Source organism: Aquarana catesbeiana, linkage group LG12 (assembly GCF_042186555.1).
Source record: "Aquarana catesbeiana isolate 2022-GZ linkage group LG12, ASM4218655v1, whole genome shotgun sequence".
NCBI lineage: Eukaryota > Metazoa > Chordata > Amphibia > Anura > Ranidae > Aquarana > Aquarana catesbeiana.
In genome coordinates, this window is record NC_133335.1 from 191,683,857 (window position 1) to 191,701,531 (window position 17,675).

General features: G+C 43.2%; 1 protein-coding gene across 1 annotated transcript in view; it reads right to left on the minus strand.

Annotated features, from left to right (window-relative positions):
• The window catches only part of E2F1 (E2F transcription factor 1), a 45,229-nt gene that overhangs the window by 12,900 nt on the left and 14,654 nt on the right, over positions 1-17,675 (minus strand). The window contains exons 2-5 of the mRNA XM_073606351.1: positions 10,628-10,718; positions 8,498-8,717; positions 7,724-7,878; positions 239-351 (exon numbers count right to left, since the gene is read on the minus strand). Of these exons, the coding sequence (XP_073462452.1) occupies positions 239-351; positions 7,724-7,878; positions 8,498-8,717; positions 10,628-10,718 (579 nt within the window). The remainder of the gene's footprint in view (positions 1-238; positions 352-7,723; positions 7,879-8,497; positions 8,718-10,627; positions 10,719-17,675) is intronic.

Below are 17,675 nucleotides of genomic sequence, written 5' to 3' on the forward strand. Positions count from 1 at the left end.
GTCCCCTGCCAGTATTCTAAAGCTAAAGACTGCTTCTCTCTGTGGAAAACAACAATCTTACCAATGCAGTTCAACACTTGTGTCTCGGGTTGGTTTTGGTAATTCAGCCATAACAAATCTGCTCCCTCAGCCAGAGAAATTAAAGGAGATCTGAAAACACTGCTTCACCTCTCAATTCAGGAATTATTGCCCAATTTTTCTGGAAAAAGTTCCTGCTATTCCATTGATCCTTCCTTACCTCTACTGGATCAGAAACCTGCATATGAGTCTCTGGTGGGGCTTTGATGACCATCAACATCCTTTCTGATGGATCTGCAATGCTGCGGAGGTCCTGGCAGGTAACATATCCCAATGTAGAAATCGTCAAGGAAACAAAATACAGCTAACAGACATCTCTTAGCACACTACTTATCAAGTAGACTAAAGGCAAAGTGGAGTAACCTATAACCATCAAATTTGCCCTCCACTGCTATGGCAGCATGAAAACCAAAGAAAATAAATAAAATTAAGCTGTTTACTATGGGCCATTGCACTTTGCACATTAAACAGGTCCCATCACCACATTTGATGGCGCTAGTAGACACATTTCACAAGATCGGAAGTGAAAGCCCTTGGATAATAACTTTACTATCAGTGTGCACTATGATGAGCTTTCAACATTCAATCTTGAGATTTTGCTACTAGGGGAAAGGTGGTTTAATATTCTGGCAGATAGGTGGCGCTATAACTTTGTTCAGGCTGCACAAAATGCCACAGCAGAGGAAACCACTGAAAGTAGATCTGTTACAAACTGCAAGCAGGTCTTTAGCAGAAAAGACAAAACATGGTGACATGGTCTCTAACAGCAAATATTGCAAGCCATTTAGCCATCTTCCTTACTAGGTCAAGTCGTACGGTGTCCATATACACGTATCATTTTTTTTATCCCCTTCATGCTCACCTGATGGTCCTGCCAGTAACACTTCCTTTTCTAGGCTGACAACACTCACTGTAAGAGGTCTGTGGAGGAGCAGCATGTCCACCCTAAATACAAAACAAACCTGATATGTCCTTCATAAGAGGAGGGGGGGGGGTTGTTCTGTAGACCAAAGATTAATTGCTAATTGATGACAGTCAGAAGCAAAGAATTTCAGCTCACCGTTATTGAACAGGTAAAACAATATGCTTTTACTGGGATCTTTAACCACTTCAGGCCCAGAAAAATTTGCCCCCTTAGTGACCAGAGCATTTTTTGCGATTTATTTTTGCGCTATAAACAAAAAAGGACCGACAATTTCGAAAAAAAAAAAGCAATATTTTTTTACTTTTTGCTATAATAAATATCCCCTATTTTTTTATATATATTTATTTTTTTATCTCGTCATCAGTTTAGGCCGATATGTATTCTTCTACATTTTTTTTTTTTAAATCGCAATATGATTGGTTTGCGCAAAAGTTATAGCATCTACAAAATAGGGGATATATATATTTACCAGTAATGGCAGTGATCTGCGATTTTTATCAGGACTGCGACAGACAGATCGGACACTTAACACTTTTTTGGGACCATTGACTTTTATACAACGATCAGAGCTAAAAATAGCCACTAATTACTGTATAAAATGTCACTGGCAGGGAAGGTGTTAACACTAAGGGGCGATCAAGGGGTTAAGTGTGTGTTCTAACTGTAGGGGGGATGGGCTCACTACAACATGACAGAGATCACTGTTCCCTATGACAGGGAACAGAAGATCCCTGTCACGTCACAAGGCAGAACATGGAAATGCCTTGTTTACATTTCCCCATTCTGCCTCACCTCAGGATCGTGGACATTGAGTCCACAGGACCCGTGGGCACGCACCCACTAGCCGGTTTTGAAGGCGGGACGTACGGGTAGGCCCAGTTGCCCACCCGTGCCATTCTACCGACTTATATCTGTGTGCGGCGGTTGGGAAGTGGTTAACAGACCAAAAGGAGAAATAAAGTGAAAGTGGTTGAAAAGCCTTAAGGTGCTGCAGGCCCCCCCCCCCCCCCTTTTTTTTTTTTTTAACAGAGCCCGATCCGATCCAGTGAAGTGCACAAGCGCAGCCACTCTCCTCATTGGACAGATTGATAGCAGCAGGATCCATTAGCTCCTGCTGCAGTCAATCAAAAGCTGTGACATGGGAGTAGGAGGCAGGGCCGAGCTCCACTGTCTGCGTCAACAGGCGCAGCAGCGGGACTCAGGATCGAGCCCGTATGGGTGTCCCCAGGGAAAGCACCTTTCTGTGGGGGCACCCGATTAAGAGGGGCCTGCAGCACCAGCGGGGGACCGCAGAAGAGGATCGGGGCTGCGCAAAACCATTTCACAGAGCAGGCAAGTATAGATTAGATTAAAAAAAAAATTATATATCACATTCGTGGAAATATTTCTATATCTTTTCCTGTGACAACACTGAAGAAATGACACTTTGCTACAATGTGAAGTAGTGAGTGTACAGCTTGTATAACAGTGTAAATTTGCTGTCTCCTCAAAATAACTCAACACACAGCCATTAATGTCTAAACCGCTGGCAACAAAAGTGAGTACACCCCTAAGTGAAAATGTCCAAATTGGGCCCAAAGTGTCAATATTTTGTGTGGCCACCATTATTTTCCAGCACTGCCTTAAACCTCTTGGGCATGGAGTTCACCAGAGCTTCACAGGTTGCCACTGGAGTCCTCTTCCACTCCTCCATGAGGACATCATGGAGCTGGTGGATGTTGGAGACCTTCCCGCTCCTCCACCTTTCGTTTGAGGAAGCCCCACAGATGCTCAATAGGGTTTAGGCCTGGAGACATGCTTGGCCAGTCCATCACATTTACCTTCAACTTCTTTAGCAAGGCAGTAACTGTCTTGGAGATGTGTTTGGGATCGTTATGTTGGAATACTGCTCTGCGGCCCAGTCTCTGAAAGAAGGGGACCTTGCTCTGCTTCAGTATGTCACGGTGATGTCCTGTGGAAAAGTGATAAATACACAAAAAATGTTCACTGAAGGGGACTGGAAAATAATCATTCAAAAATATGTCCATCCCATACTTGATAGTAAATCTTCAATTGGACACAATGCGAACACAAACAATGTGCAAAGAGCTGTGCAATTGTGAAGAAATCCTCTGTGGGAAGAATAAGGTGGGTACTCTTACCGGATATGGTGGACCCACTTACCATTTGGTAGTGGGTCAGTCAGGCTTATGTGGACCAAGTGCCATAGGGTTACAGTTGGTTAGAAGACGGTCACTATGAGGGATAATTCCACTCCTCATCCGTGTTGGTCAGGCTAGAGAATCCTGGTTCTTTATGGTTCTCCAACGTGATAAAGAACTTCCACTCACGGGGGGGCAGTCTAAAGGTTGTTGTTGCACACAAAAAAGGACTCAATCGGACTGGGATAAAGACAAAAGCAAATGGAGGAACTTCATATGGTGTAGGTAAAAAAAACAGGAAGGCATTTATTATAAAACGAACAGTATATCAAATCAATGAGTACAGGTCTTGGTGATCACAAAATCTATATAAAAATGAATTAAAAAAAAAAGCAATGTGGGGAGCAAGCATAGCGATACCGACGTGTTTTGTCCTCAAAGACCTCCTGGGGCAGTCCTCTGAGGACAAAATGCGTCTGGATCGCTATGCTTACTCCCCATTATTTTTTCTTATATCTATTTTTATATACGTTTTGTGATCACCAGTACCTGTACTCATTGATTTGATTACTGTTCTTTTTATAATAAATGCCTTCCTGTTTTTTTGTTTTTTTTCCCTACACCATATGGAGTTCCCCCATTTGCTTTTGTCTTTATCCCAGTCCAATTGAGTCCTTTTTGTGTGCAAACAACCTTTAGACGGCCCCACCGTGGGTGGAAGTTCTTTACCACGTTGGAGAACCATAAAGAACCAGGATTGGCCTGTCCAACACGGATGAGGAGTGGAATTATCCCTCAGAGTGACCGCCTTCTAACTAACTGTAACCCTGTGGCACTTGGTCCACATAAGCCTGACTGACCAAATGGTAAGTGGGTCCACCATATCCGGTAAGCGTACCCACCTTATTCTTCCCACAGAGGATTTCTTCACAATTGCAGTTATGTGCATATTGTTTGTGTTCGCATTGTGCCCAATTGAAGATTTACTATCAAGTATGGGATGGACATATCTTTGAATTATTATTTTCCAGTCCCCTTCAGCGAACATTGGACTTTGTGTATTTATCGCTTTTCCACAGGACTTCATAGTTCATGTTTCCTTGTTTATAGCACTACACTGTATATTTTTATTTCGTTTGGACTTTGTTTGCGTGTTAGCTGCTTTCTGTTTTGACTTTGACACTATGGTGGTTTAGCGCAGTAATTTCACTTTTATTTGCACAGTATGTCACAGTGCATGTTGGCATTCATAGTTCCCTCAATGAACTGTAGCTCCCCAGTGCCAGCAGCACTCATGCAGCCCCAGACCATGACACTCCCACCACCATGCTTCACTGTAGGCAAGACACACTTGTCTTTGTACTCCTCACCTGGTTGCCGTCACACACGCTTGACACCATCTGAACCAAAAAAGTTTATCTTGGTCTCATCAGATCAAAGGACATGGCTCCAGTAATCCATATCCTTAGTCTGCTTGTCTTCAGCAAACTGTTTGCAGGCTTTCTTGCAAATCATCTATAGAAGAGGCTTCCTACTGGGTTGACAGCCAAGCAGACCAATTTGATGCAGTGTGCGGCGTATGGTCTGACCACTGACAGGCTGACCCCCCACCCATTCAATCTCTGCAGCAATGTTGGCAGCACTCATACATCTATTTTCCAAAGAAAACATCTCGATGTGATGCTGAGCACGTGCACTCAACTTCTTTGGTCAACCATGGCAAGGCCTGTTCTGAGTGGAACCTGTCCTGTTAAACCACTGTATGGTCTTGGCCACCGTGCTGCAGCTCAGTTTCAGGGTCTCGGCAATCATCTTATAGCCTAGGCCATCTTTATGTAGAGCAGCAATCTTTTTTTTTTCAAATCCTCAGAGAGTTCTTTGCCATGAGGTGCCATGTTGAACTTCCAGTGACCAGTATGAGAGAGTGAGAGCAACACACCTGCTCCCAATTCACACCTGAGACCTTGTAACACTAATGAGTCACATGACACCGGGGAGAGAAAATGGCTAATTGGGCCCAATTTGGACATTTTCACTTAGGGGTGTACTCACTTTTGTTGTCAGCTGTTTAGACATTAATGGCTGTGTGTTGAGTTATTTTGAGGGGACAGTAAATTTACAGTGTTATATAAGTTGTACACTCACTACTTTACATTGTAGCAAAGTGTCATTTCTTGAGTGTTGTCACATGAAAACATATAATAAAATATTTACAAAAATGTGAGGGGTGTACTCTCTTTTGTGAGATACTATTATATAGATAAAAGATATAGATAGAGAGAGGTGTGTGTGTATGTAATATAAATATATATACACACACACACGCACCTATAGTTTAGTATCACCATGAAGTTCATGGCTCAGGATAAGTTAACGGTGTAAAGTTCACCTTTTCATTTTTTTATTTGGAAAACCCCTACACCCCCCCCCACCCCCTTCTGCACTGTACATGCCCATACAACTAGTGTAGCTATTTGAAATCCCCGTTCTTCTTGCCTTAGGACTTCAGAAATGGATCACAGCAATTCACATAAGTCAGCGTGTGCATGTAACCATTTAAATTGTGTAGGGCGTTAGCTCACCTTTTAATTTTTTGCAAAAAGGTGAACTTACACCTTGAGTATGGATAAAGTAGTCTGAATGTGCTCAAAACATAGTTTTGTAATCAAAATACTTTACACCATTATATTGCACAACAATGCAGCACAATATGGACAAGCTGTCCTGCATTGTATGTGATAACTTTGGAGGGCCCATTTACACCAGAAACTGCACATTTATTGCATGTATTTGCATGCACAGTGACATAGATTTGGCGCATGTTTCTACATGTATTTGCAGTGCATTTTTCCTAGGCTTGCATGTCCTTTGAGGTCACTTCCGTCTTCTATCTACTTTGAGCTTTTATGAGCACTGTGTTGTATTTACATGCATTTCTAGTGCAGAAAAATGCAGCTTTTTTTTCCCACTGCACGGTACAAAAGTGTGAACTAAGCCCATAGGATGACCTGGATTTTGGACTGTCTATGCAGTTTGGAGTGCAGTCAAAAGTGCATCCCATTGCATTTGGTGTGAATGGGCCCTTAAAGAGGTGCTCCACCCAAAACAAGAAGCTCCTCTTGTGTGCATCCCTCGACCCCCCGCTGCCACATTTGGCACCTTTTGCAGGAGTGGGAACCTGGTTTTAACAGATACCCACTTCCGTCCGAGTCCCTCTTGGCGAACGCAGCCAGAAGTTCAGCCCCCCCTCTTCCTTCCCCCGCAGCTGGCCCATTCACAGAGCGCAGCACGCTTTGCACATGCGCAGTAGGGAACCGGCTGTGAAGCTGCAAGGGTTTACTGCTGGTTTCCTTTAGTGGAGATGGCGGCGGGAACACCTGCTAGCCAATTGAAAAATCAGCTGGGGTGAGGACACCGCTGGATTCCTGTACAGGTAAGTGTCCTAATATTAAACAGCAGCTACAGTATTTGTAACTGCTAACCTAATTTATTCTAAAGGAGCCTGGAGCTCCTCTTCAAGGTATATCCACATAACAGGAGTGGAAGATAGTCAGCTGCCAGAGGAGGCAACGTAACTATTCCTCTACTTTACAACCCCCCTACACTAAATGAGATATTAAACCTTGCAATCTTGTGGGGGGGGGTGAAGTGAGGCAGCATTATGCTATTTTATTGTTTGCCATGTTCTCACTGGGGAGATGAGCCTTTACTTCCTGTACCAGGTACATAACACAGCTGGGGAGATTTCACCATCGAAAGGGAAAATCCAGTCTTAGCTGTCATTGGAACAAGTGTCTCTATGGGAAGATTTTCCTTCTATTCCTGTTCTGACAACAGTTATATGACCTTGATCATCACGACGAAGTGGATGAATCACCCCAGCAGGGAACATAAGAAGCAGACTATAGATACACTAAGGCCTGTTGCACACAGATGCAAAAATATACTGATGTTTAGACTCAGGATCTGGTTGACAAAAGGTTCAATAAAGACCTTGCATAAAAAAAGGCATGTAAAGGAGCATAAAGGCATGTGAGTGTATACAAGCGTAAAATTATTCTTCATTGCCAGTATTGCAATATAGGTGCGTAAACACACGTATAGGTGTGTAAATGACTGCACTCAAATGTAAAATTTCCTATTTTTGTTTTACGGCTCTGTATTGATTGCTCCATTACTCTTCACGCAGCTGTGTGTATGGTTTCATAGACAACAGTACATCTAGATCCAGATCAGTAGAAAACATGTTTTTTTTTTTTGTTTTTTTTACGCCCATGTGCAATTATTGAGACATGCATCCAAGCCCAAGGCTGAAGGGTAGGCAAAAAAGGTCAGGATCTATAACCTAAGCTGCCGAGATGGATCACAGCTCATGGTGTTCAAGGACTTTGTCTGGCCACTAAAAATATACTGGAAATATGAAAAAGAAGGGAAGATGTAATTTTACATTTCCTTTGCCCAATTGAAAAAAAAAAAAAAAAAAAAAAAAAAAAAAATCTAAACTTTGCCCAAAACAGAGGACTACAAAGTTTGATAATGGTGACTATACTCATGACCAAGGTACAGATCACAAAAGGATATTGTTGGCTCTCGGACTCCTCGGTAAGCAGTTTCATTTGGGTGGTGCACGTGTGAATAAGGTTATCCAAGTGTTGTTCCGTAGCCAAAAGTTCCTGGCATTCTTTTACCAATGTCTGGTACCTGTTGCTGGATTCTACCGCAGACCGGTTACCCCTACAAGAACACAAAAGAGAATTAACAAAATAAGATTAACCGATATTGGGAGCTAACCGAAAATGAGGGGTGCACAGAGGTTAACAAGTCTAGTTCTCACAATTTAAATCAGGAAATATTGAAGCAGCCATGGATGAATAGCTCCTACAAAATGCAAAAGGTCCATTATCCTTGCTTTACTATTTAGGTCCAGTTTACACCAGTGGACCACAGTGGACACATCAACTGCGCCTTAACCACAAAGGGTGTGAACTGGTCCTAAAAAACACTGACCCAAAACAAAATTTTGCATACGGTTTGGTATCGAACTTCACTAGCTTTGGTACAGTGACCCAAAACGAAGGGATGGGAATAGTAGCCGCACAGGTTGTACCTTCAAATGTAGATATGTCAAAACAGATTTTTCATCCTGGTTAAAAACTCCCAGCTTGATATCAAGTTGGGAATTCTAGCAAGAAGATTTTACTGCTGGAAGTATTAAAGACACAAGAAGCCAGAAGCCGACTTAGCACAGCAGTCTCCAACTAAAATATCACATTTAGGTGAATGATGCTAATATTTATTACATTAGAATTCCAACATTTAAAAAGGTCGTAGGATGACCAGTCTGATCACTTACAGCCACTGAATATGGTTCTTGGATTTTTTGGTAATTAAATTGATCCCTTCAAGGACATTGGTGATATCATAGATCCTCCTTTTTTGGACATTCAGCACTTGAGCAGCCCAGTTTAAATCCACCACACCATCAGCCGACTTGCTAAGGAGCTCCAGGAATCTTTTTGTTGTCAAATTCAGGGATGTCTCATATCGAGACCTTTCCCCTGGGGATCTCACTCCTGCACAAAGGTGAAATAGGAAACTAGGTTTAGAAAGATGCACAACAGAAGCAATTCTCTCAAAAGGAACTGAAAACCAAGTATTGACTTTTAAAGTCTTAGTTAATAAAATGGGTATAATTATTTTTAAATTAAGAAAACCAGATGGTCCTGTCTGAGCAACCATTGAGAACCTTTGCTTTATACATAATGCATGGCTATTAGGCACCTTTCACACAGGCATACCTAAAGCGGAGGTCCACCCATTTAAAAGTCAGCAGCTACAAAAAGTGCAGCTGCTGATTTAACAGACACTCACTTGCCCCACGGTCCAGCGATGCGGGCTCACGAAGCCTCGCTTCTCTCCCTCTCCACGGTGCCAGCATTGTAACTGTGAGCGCCCAGCTGTGGCTTCACAGCCGGTCACACACTGCACATGCATGAGCCGCACGTTGTGAATGGCCAGGCAATCTTCTGGGACCTGTGACGTGTCCCAGAAGATTGCAGAGAGGGAGGCAGGGGAAAGAGGTGAACTTCCTTCCGGCGCCAGGGGAGGAAGTGGGAGCTGGGTGCCTGTCAAAACTGGTCCCCCCCCCCCCCAAAAAAAATGACATGCCAGATGTGGCATGTCAGGGGGTCACCAGTACCTAAAGCGGTAGTTCCATTTTTGGGTGGAACTCCACTTTAAAGTCTCTGATTTTTGGTTTAAAAATAACAAACATGTTATACTTACCTGCTCTGTGCAGTGGTTTTGCTTAGAGCAGCACCGATCCTCCTCTTCGAGTCCCTCACCGCCATTCCTGGCGCCTCCCTCCTGCTGAGTGCCCCCACACCAAGCAACTTGCTATAGGGGCCACCAAGCCGAGCTGCTGCTCCGAGTGTCCATTCAGAAAGAGCCACGGCTCGGGCCCACACCCTCTTTCTCCTCATTGACTCACTGACAGCAGCAGGAGCCAATGGCGCCCGCTGTGCGTCTCAGCCAATCAGGAGGGAGAGTCCCAGACAGTTGAGTCTCTCGTGCAACATCACTGGATTGAGATGGAGCTCAAGTAAGTATTAGGGGGGCTGATGCACACAAAAGGCTTTTTATCTTAATGCATAGAATACATTAGGCTAAAAAACCTTCTGCTTTAGAACCACTTTAAGCATACCCCTGTGTGAGGTCTGTGGTTTGCTTGCACAGGTGTTCATTGCACTGTATGCAGGCAGTCCCCATTCATTTCAATTAGGAGACAGCCTTTGCTTCCAATTTGACATCCATGTAGGTGCGTGTGCCGCAAACGCTGATAGTGGGAGTTTAAGGACCCGCACCCATGATGGCAAATCAGGAGCAGCGGCTGTATCTACACAGCAACTGCATCCCAATTAAAATGAATGGGACTGCCTGCACACAAAAAAACAGCTGTGCATCTTGTGCATGCAAAACACAGACCTCACATGGGTGTATGCTTAAATAAAAGTCAACAAAGCCTTAAAGTAGTTCCAAAGGCTCAAGGTTTTTTACCCTCATGCGTTTTATGCATGAAGGTAAAAAAAAAAGCTCTGTGTGCAGCAGCCCCCAAATGCTTACCTGAGCCCCATCGTGATCCAGCAATGTGCACAAAAGTCTCAGAGAACTTGACCTATCACTTAAAGCCAGCCATAGATGGATCAAAATAAGGCAGACACCAAGTCCTAAACACACACACACACATTTAAAAGGAAACTTGTGCTTAATAGAACATGGCCTGCTGCTGCTGACCTTCTGCCTACATGCTTGTTTTGGGTCTAACAAAGTAATAGAAGTTCTGACTTCACTGGCTACATACTTGTTTGGGGTTACTGGACTAAAGGCAATTATTTTCACAAGGTCAGCAACGTAAGCCCTGGAATTTCTCTCAGCACAGGTTTCCATTAAAAAACATCAGTCAGTCTGTTGAATATTCTCAAACCTCTTCCAAGATGTCTCGTCTTCCCACGAGGTGTCTGAAGTCCCTCCGGAACAGATCTGTGCGCAGCTTCCAAATCTAACTTCCGTTTCACCTGAAGAAGCAAGAACAAAAATAATAATCACTAGATGCAAAACAAAATGATCTGCATACCATACATTACACATGGATGGTTTCAGAAGTCGATCGGTTTTATGGAGATTCTGATCCCCCCACCAGCATCATAACTGTCACTAGACAGTTCTCGAAATACAAGTTTCACCATCTGCCTTGCTCTTCAACTTCCTAAGCTGACAATCAATATTGCTTTCCTCAGGAGTTTTCAAGTCAAAAAAATAAAATGAAAGTAACCCAGGGCAACCAGATAAACTATGATGCAATAAAGAGGACACCACAAAACATACAGAGGTCTTCAGAAGAGACATTCCTGAGCCTATCAACATCAGAGCTTTGTTCTTAGAAATTCAAGTCCTAGCCAGGAAGGGGAACCCTGCCCGGACAAAGGGCATACAGCAGTGGGTTGTGGATACCATTTTCCTACATGCCATGTGTATGCATTGAAGGAATGACTTGTAGAAAGGCAATGCCATGATTAGGCAGTTGCAGAGTGGAGGGCGATCAGGTAGCAGAGATACACTACAGACTCATGTAAAACTAATGGTTTGGGGGGTGGTAAAAGCATGATATTCAGCCATGTTTTCCCTGCCACTCAACTGCTCCTTCTTTAGCTGCAAAGGATGTAGCTGGGGTGCAGTAGGGGGGGGGGGGGGGGGGGGGTACACATGCCACAGCCGTAATGCTTTACAGCTAGAATTATACCCAGTCATGTTTGGCAAGTGCTACTGTCACCTGAAAGGCAAGTAGATTGCTTCTTACAGCATTCCCATTATGTACAAACGACCCATTGGTGAAAGGGTCCCTTTAATACAATTCTATAGCACAGACCCAGGTCCACAGGGGCTGCTGCCCCACAAACAGGAATTTGTCACAGCTTTCTGCAATCTAGCTGCACTGCTTAAAGGAGTTGTAAAGGCAGGTTTTTTTTATCTTAATGCATTCTACACATTAAAATAAAAAACCTTGTGTGTAGCAGCCGCCCCAGCACCCCCCCCCCCCCAATTACTTACCCGAGCCCCATCTCTGTCCACAAATGTCTAAGCCGTCTGGGACACTCCTGATTGGCTGAGACACAGTAGCGGCACCACTGGCTCCCACGGCAATCAAAGGAGAGAGGGGGCGGGGCCCGGTGGGAGCTCAGTGTCTGAATGGACACACGGAGCTGTGACTCGGCTCCAGTGCCCCCATAGGGAGCTGACTGTGTGGGCACTCTATAGGAGGGAGGGGCCAGGAGCAGCAAAGAGGGACCTGAGAAGAGGAGGATCCGGACTGCCCTATGCAAAACCAACTGCACAGAGGAAGTAAGTATAACATGTTTGTTAATTTTTTTTTTTTTTAAACAACAAACTCTTTACAAAACACTTTAACTCTCATGAAGGTTCACAATTCAAACTTCTGGAAGCCGTTCATTGCACACTGGCTTCCACCTTAAAGCGGATCTTCACCCTCTTCTGCTACTTCCCTCCACTCCACCCCTCCTTTCATCCTCTGTAGGTATAAAGCAGTTTACCTAAGAAAATGTGCAGATCTTCTTTAAGGGCCAGTTCACGCCATAGAAAACGCAGTCCAGATGCTTTTCTGCATGCACTTTTTTTAAAGCGTTCCAGGGCTTCTTGTTCTTCACCTAAACCACTTAAGGACCAAGCCTATTTTTCACACTTGGTGTTTACAAGTTAAAATTTTTTTTTTTTTTGCTAGAAAATTACTTAGAAACGCCAAACATTATATATTTTTTTTGTTCAGACACCCAAGAGAATAAAATAGCGGTCGTTACAATACTTTATGTCACACCGTATTTGCGCAGCGTTCTTACAAGCGCAATTTTTTGGGAAAAAATACACTTTAATTAAAAAATAAGAAAACAGTAAAGTTAGCCCAATTTTTTTTTTATATTGTGAAAGATAATGTTATGCCGAGTAAACTGATACCCAACATGTCACGCTTCAAAACTGCACCCGCCCGTGGAATGGCGACAAACTTTTACCTTTAAAAATCTCCATAGGAGATGTTTAAAAATCTACAGGTTACCAGGTTTTGAGTTACAGAGGAGGTCTAGTGCTAGAATTATTGCTCTCGCTCTAATGATCATGGCGATACCTCACATGTGTGGTTTGAACAGAGTTTACATATGTGGGCGCGATATAGGTATGCGCTCGTTTCTGCGTGCAAGCACGTGATTACAGAGCGCTTTAAATATTTTTTTTGTCCTCATTTATTTTACTTTTTTTTTTATTTTTTTTTTATTTTTTTTTTTTACACTATCCCTATAAAAAAAAAAAAAAAAAAAAAAAAAAAAAATTTGGATCACTTTTTTTCCTATTACAAGGAATGTATTAATTCCTTGTAATAGAAAAAAAAAAAAAGCATGACAGGACCTCTTTAACCACTTAAAGTGGTTGTATAGTCTATAATAAAGCTTACCTGTAGGTAAAAAAAAAAAAATCTCCTAAACCTGTACGGTTTAGGAGATATTCCCAATGCTATGAGCCGCTGACTGCAGCGGCGCATGCGCACAGGGGATTCTCGGCTGAAGGCCTGGCAACTGCCGGACCTTGCTGAGTAAGAAATCTTACACATGCATGCACGGGAGTGATGACATTGCGGCTCCAGCCACTCACAGCGCTGGAACCGCGATACCCGGAAGACACGCCGAGGCAACATGACAGCTCCCTCGGTGTGGACCAGGTAAGATACCGACGCCTCGTTCTAAGGCAAGTATTTCATAATGAGCTAGTATGCGGTGCATACTTGCTTTACAGGGGTAAAAAAAAAAAAAAATTTCTGCGGGTATACAACAGCTTTAAGGGACCAAGTCTCTGAGATTTGTTGTTTACAAGTTAAAAGTTTTTTTGCTAGAAAATTACTTAGAACCCCCAAACATTATACATTTTTTTTTCTAACAACCTAGAGAATAAAATGGCGGTCGTTGCAATACTTTCTGTCACACCGTATTTGTGCAGCGGTCTTACAAGCGCACTTTTTTTTGTAAAAAATACACCTTTTTTGAATTAAAAAATAAGACAACGGTAAAGTTAGCCAAATTTTTTTTTATATCGTGAAAGATAATGTAACGCAGAGTAAATTGATACCCAACATGTCACGCTTCAAAACTGCGTCCACTCGTGGAATGGCGACAAACTTTTACCCTTAAAAATCTCCATAGTCGAAGTTTATAAATTCTACAGCTTGCATGTATTAAGTTACAGAGTAGGTCCAGGGCTAGAATTATTGCTCTCACTCTACCGATCGCGGCGATACGTCACCTGTGTGTGGTTTGAACACACTTTTCATATGCGGGGCTACTCATGTATGTGTTGCATCGGCATGCGAGCTTGTTGGGACGGGGGGCGTTTACGTTTTTTTTTTTTTACCTTCACTGTTTTTTAAAAAAATTTACACTTTTATTCCTATTACAAGGAATGTAAACATCGCTTGTAATAGAAAAAAGCATGACAGGACCTCTTAAATATGAGATCTGGGGTCAAAAAGACCTCAGATCTCATATTTAGACTAAAATGCAATAAAAGAAAAAAAAATAAAATTTTGTAATTTAAAAATTCTTTTTAAAAAAATAGCACTTAAATAGCTGTGGGCGGAAGTGACGTTTTGACGTCGCTTCCGCCCAGCAATTGTATGGAGACGGATGTGGGCCATCTTCCCCTCACTCGTCTCCATACCCAGCTACCGACAGGACGCGATCGCCTCCGGCCCTACCGACGGCTCCGGTAAGCAGCAGAGACGACTGGGACACGGTGGGAGGGGGGGGGGGGGGGGGGGGCATCTCTCCTGCCGCCGACAAAAGTGATCTTGCGCCAAATCTGCCGCAGAGACCGCTTTCATCATAAAAGCAGACGGCCCCCGCCGTTTAAGTAAATACTATCTGCTGCCATAACCCCAGTATTTAACGTCAAAAGTACCGACTTATAACGACGGCAGGCGGTCCGGAAATGGTTAAATAAGGATGTGTGTCCCAGTGTGTGTTTGAGAAGTTTTACCGCATTCCAGTACAGCTGAGCGCAGAAAAAAAAAAAAAAAAATGCAGCATGTTCTTTTTTTTCCCTGGAACGCACCGATATGAACTATGGAAGGCAGAGAGGAAAAATCCAGGGCTCCGTGGATGTGCGGCACCAGGGATCTTTCCTCTCTTCCTTCCAGTAACTACAGGAGCTGGGACGAGCTCAATCCCTTGCTGGCACTCCTGCACTGTTTGCAGCATTACCCACACTACTCCCCATAGTGATCGAGCCCGAGCTGCACATTAAACAAACCGTGGGACACACCGATGTGAACTGTGCCATTGAAAACCATATATGACCTAATATCCATGCGTTTTTGATGCAGAAAAAAAACTGCATGTGTGAACTGGCCTGGAACACACCGGAAAGCAAATGTCCCCCTTTAGGTTTAGTGTGCACAGAACGTTTTTACAACCTCTCCTGAATGATTTAACTTGACAGACAAAAACCCACCTCTAAAATGTCCGTTTTGCCGCGTTTACATGCCGCATTCTCAAAATAGCCAAAAATGAAAAATGTCTGTAAACGAAACGCTGCTAAACATGGTTCTGTGTTTAGCATCTGAAACTTCGGCGTCTGAACTCATTTTTTTGATTTCAAAGAAAAGCCTCTAACCGCAACTGCCTAAAAACGACATTAAAACGAACCTGTGTCACCATGTACACTAGAGGTGCAACGGATCGTCACCGATCCGTGATCCGAACGGTTCAGCCTGTTCGGATCGGCACACATGCGCTCCGCGGAGCGCGCCGCTGCCTCGGCCTTAGGAAAGGCCGCGGCTTCGGCCTAGCTCCGGAGTGGCGCCCATCTTGGTACACCCGGCGGCCGTTTACCACGTCAAATGACGGAGCGATCACTTGTAAACAAACCGGCGTCATGTCATGATGGCGGTTCCTCTCTCCCCTCTGTGTACTGATCTGTACAGTGGAGGGGAGAGATCGGATGGCAGCAGTGGCAATACCCTGCCATACTCTGCCAATACCCTGCAATACTCTGCCAATACATTATTACAGTGGGGGAGATTGCGGATATTACAGTGGGGGAGATTTTTTTTGTTGATCTGAAAATGATCCGAACCGTGACATCCTGATCCGAGGAACGATCCGAACCTTGAGTTTTTTTGATCCGTTGCACGCCTAATGTACACTTAAGATAACATTGGATGAGTTTAGGGGCAGCTGAAAAAAGCAGCTAACTGCCTCTGAACGTTCGTTTACCAGCAGCAGTGTACATTACACGAGGCCTTAAGGTGAAGGGGGAAAAAAAAAAAAAAAAGGAAAGGAAAATGCACCAGAAACGCATCAAAAACACACGCGCAAAAATGCATCTGGATTGCGTTTCTATGGTGTGAACTGGCCCTTACTGAAAATGAAAAATACTTTTGAAAACAGACAACCCCACACCAGAGCAAGTGAAGGTATAAATTCAAAGGGTGCATTTTTTTTTAAAACAAGAACTGTGGCAACGCCATCCATTTTCTCGCAGCCGCTCAAACTGGTTTTTCCCAGCACGATGCGTAGGTGGGAGCCTTTCTCAGCCTATCCCGCTCGTTCCCTCGCTTCTGTCCATGGCTCTGCCCTTCTCACACATTACTGCCAGAGGGGAATGCATCACATTACAGAGCAATGGAAAAACTCCACAGTCAGGAGACTTGTACACAAGCTGAAAAGAAATCAGTCTAGTGCAGCTGTTTAATAAATCACCCATGAAATGTAACCGGACACCCCGGATCAGAAGTAGATGAATGCACTGGAGGAAAGGCTTCTGCCAGGTGGGGATCAATCAATGACACTGCAGGACAAACCTGTTGCAAATACTGACAATTCCATCACCTTACATGGTCTTAGTGACCAAGAGGAACCCAAGCAGCCTTCTAGGATAACCGTACCGTGTAGAGCATTGGTTCTCAACCCTGTCCTCAAGTACCCCCAACAGGCCATGTTTTGGGAACTTCTCTTAGATGAAATAGCTGTCCAAATAGCTGTGCAAGATAAAGGAAAACCTGCAAACATGGCCTGTTGTGGGTACTTGAGGACAGGGTTGAGAACCACACTAACCCACTAATATGACTTCTGTAAGCAAAATACACAATGCAATAAGATCAAAAAACCTTCTGCCTTTACTCTCACTTCTATGTATCCGTAATATGCCTGTAAAAAAAAAAAAAAAAAATAATATATATATATATATATATATATATATATATATATATATATATATATATATATATATATATATATATATATATATATATATATATATATATATAGTGTGTGTGTGAACGGAGCCTTAAAGTCAAATAGTTTACCTTAAGGCCTCATGCACATGGATGCTTTTTTGGCTTCAGGCATTTTTTTTTCTGTATCCAGTAAACTCCAGCATGTTATCCAAGGCGGCCATTCACACACAGGCCATCAAAATAATAATAAAAAAAAATTAAAACACACACACACACACACACACACTACTGCAAAACTCATTCTACAGCTACAGATTTCTACAGCGAACGCTACTCTGCGTTTTTATAACATCCAGCATACACGAGGCCTAATGCATTAAGCATAAAGCAAAAAACTGAGCCACCGCTGTTCCTCGGGAACATTTTGCCATAATGTGTAAAGCCTCGGACAACACGCTTAGATTTTCGGATGACCGAACGTCCGTTTTTTTGTGGCATGCTAGTTGTCGAAAGTGAAGAGGTTACTCACAATATGAAAAATTTCGTACGACAGAATACGTCAGAAGCGATGTAATGTGTTGAATAGTTTTGTATGTTTTCTTTCGTTTCTGAGCATGCGTAGTCTTCCTCTTATGATTTTTTTTTTGTACAAAAACCGTACTAATTAGGGGTGCACCAAATGGGTTTTTTGGTGCCGAAACCGATACTGAAAATGAAAAATACACTAGGCCGAAAACCG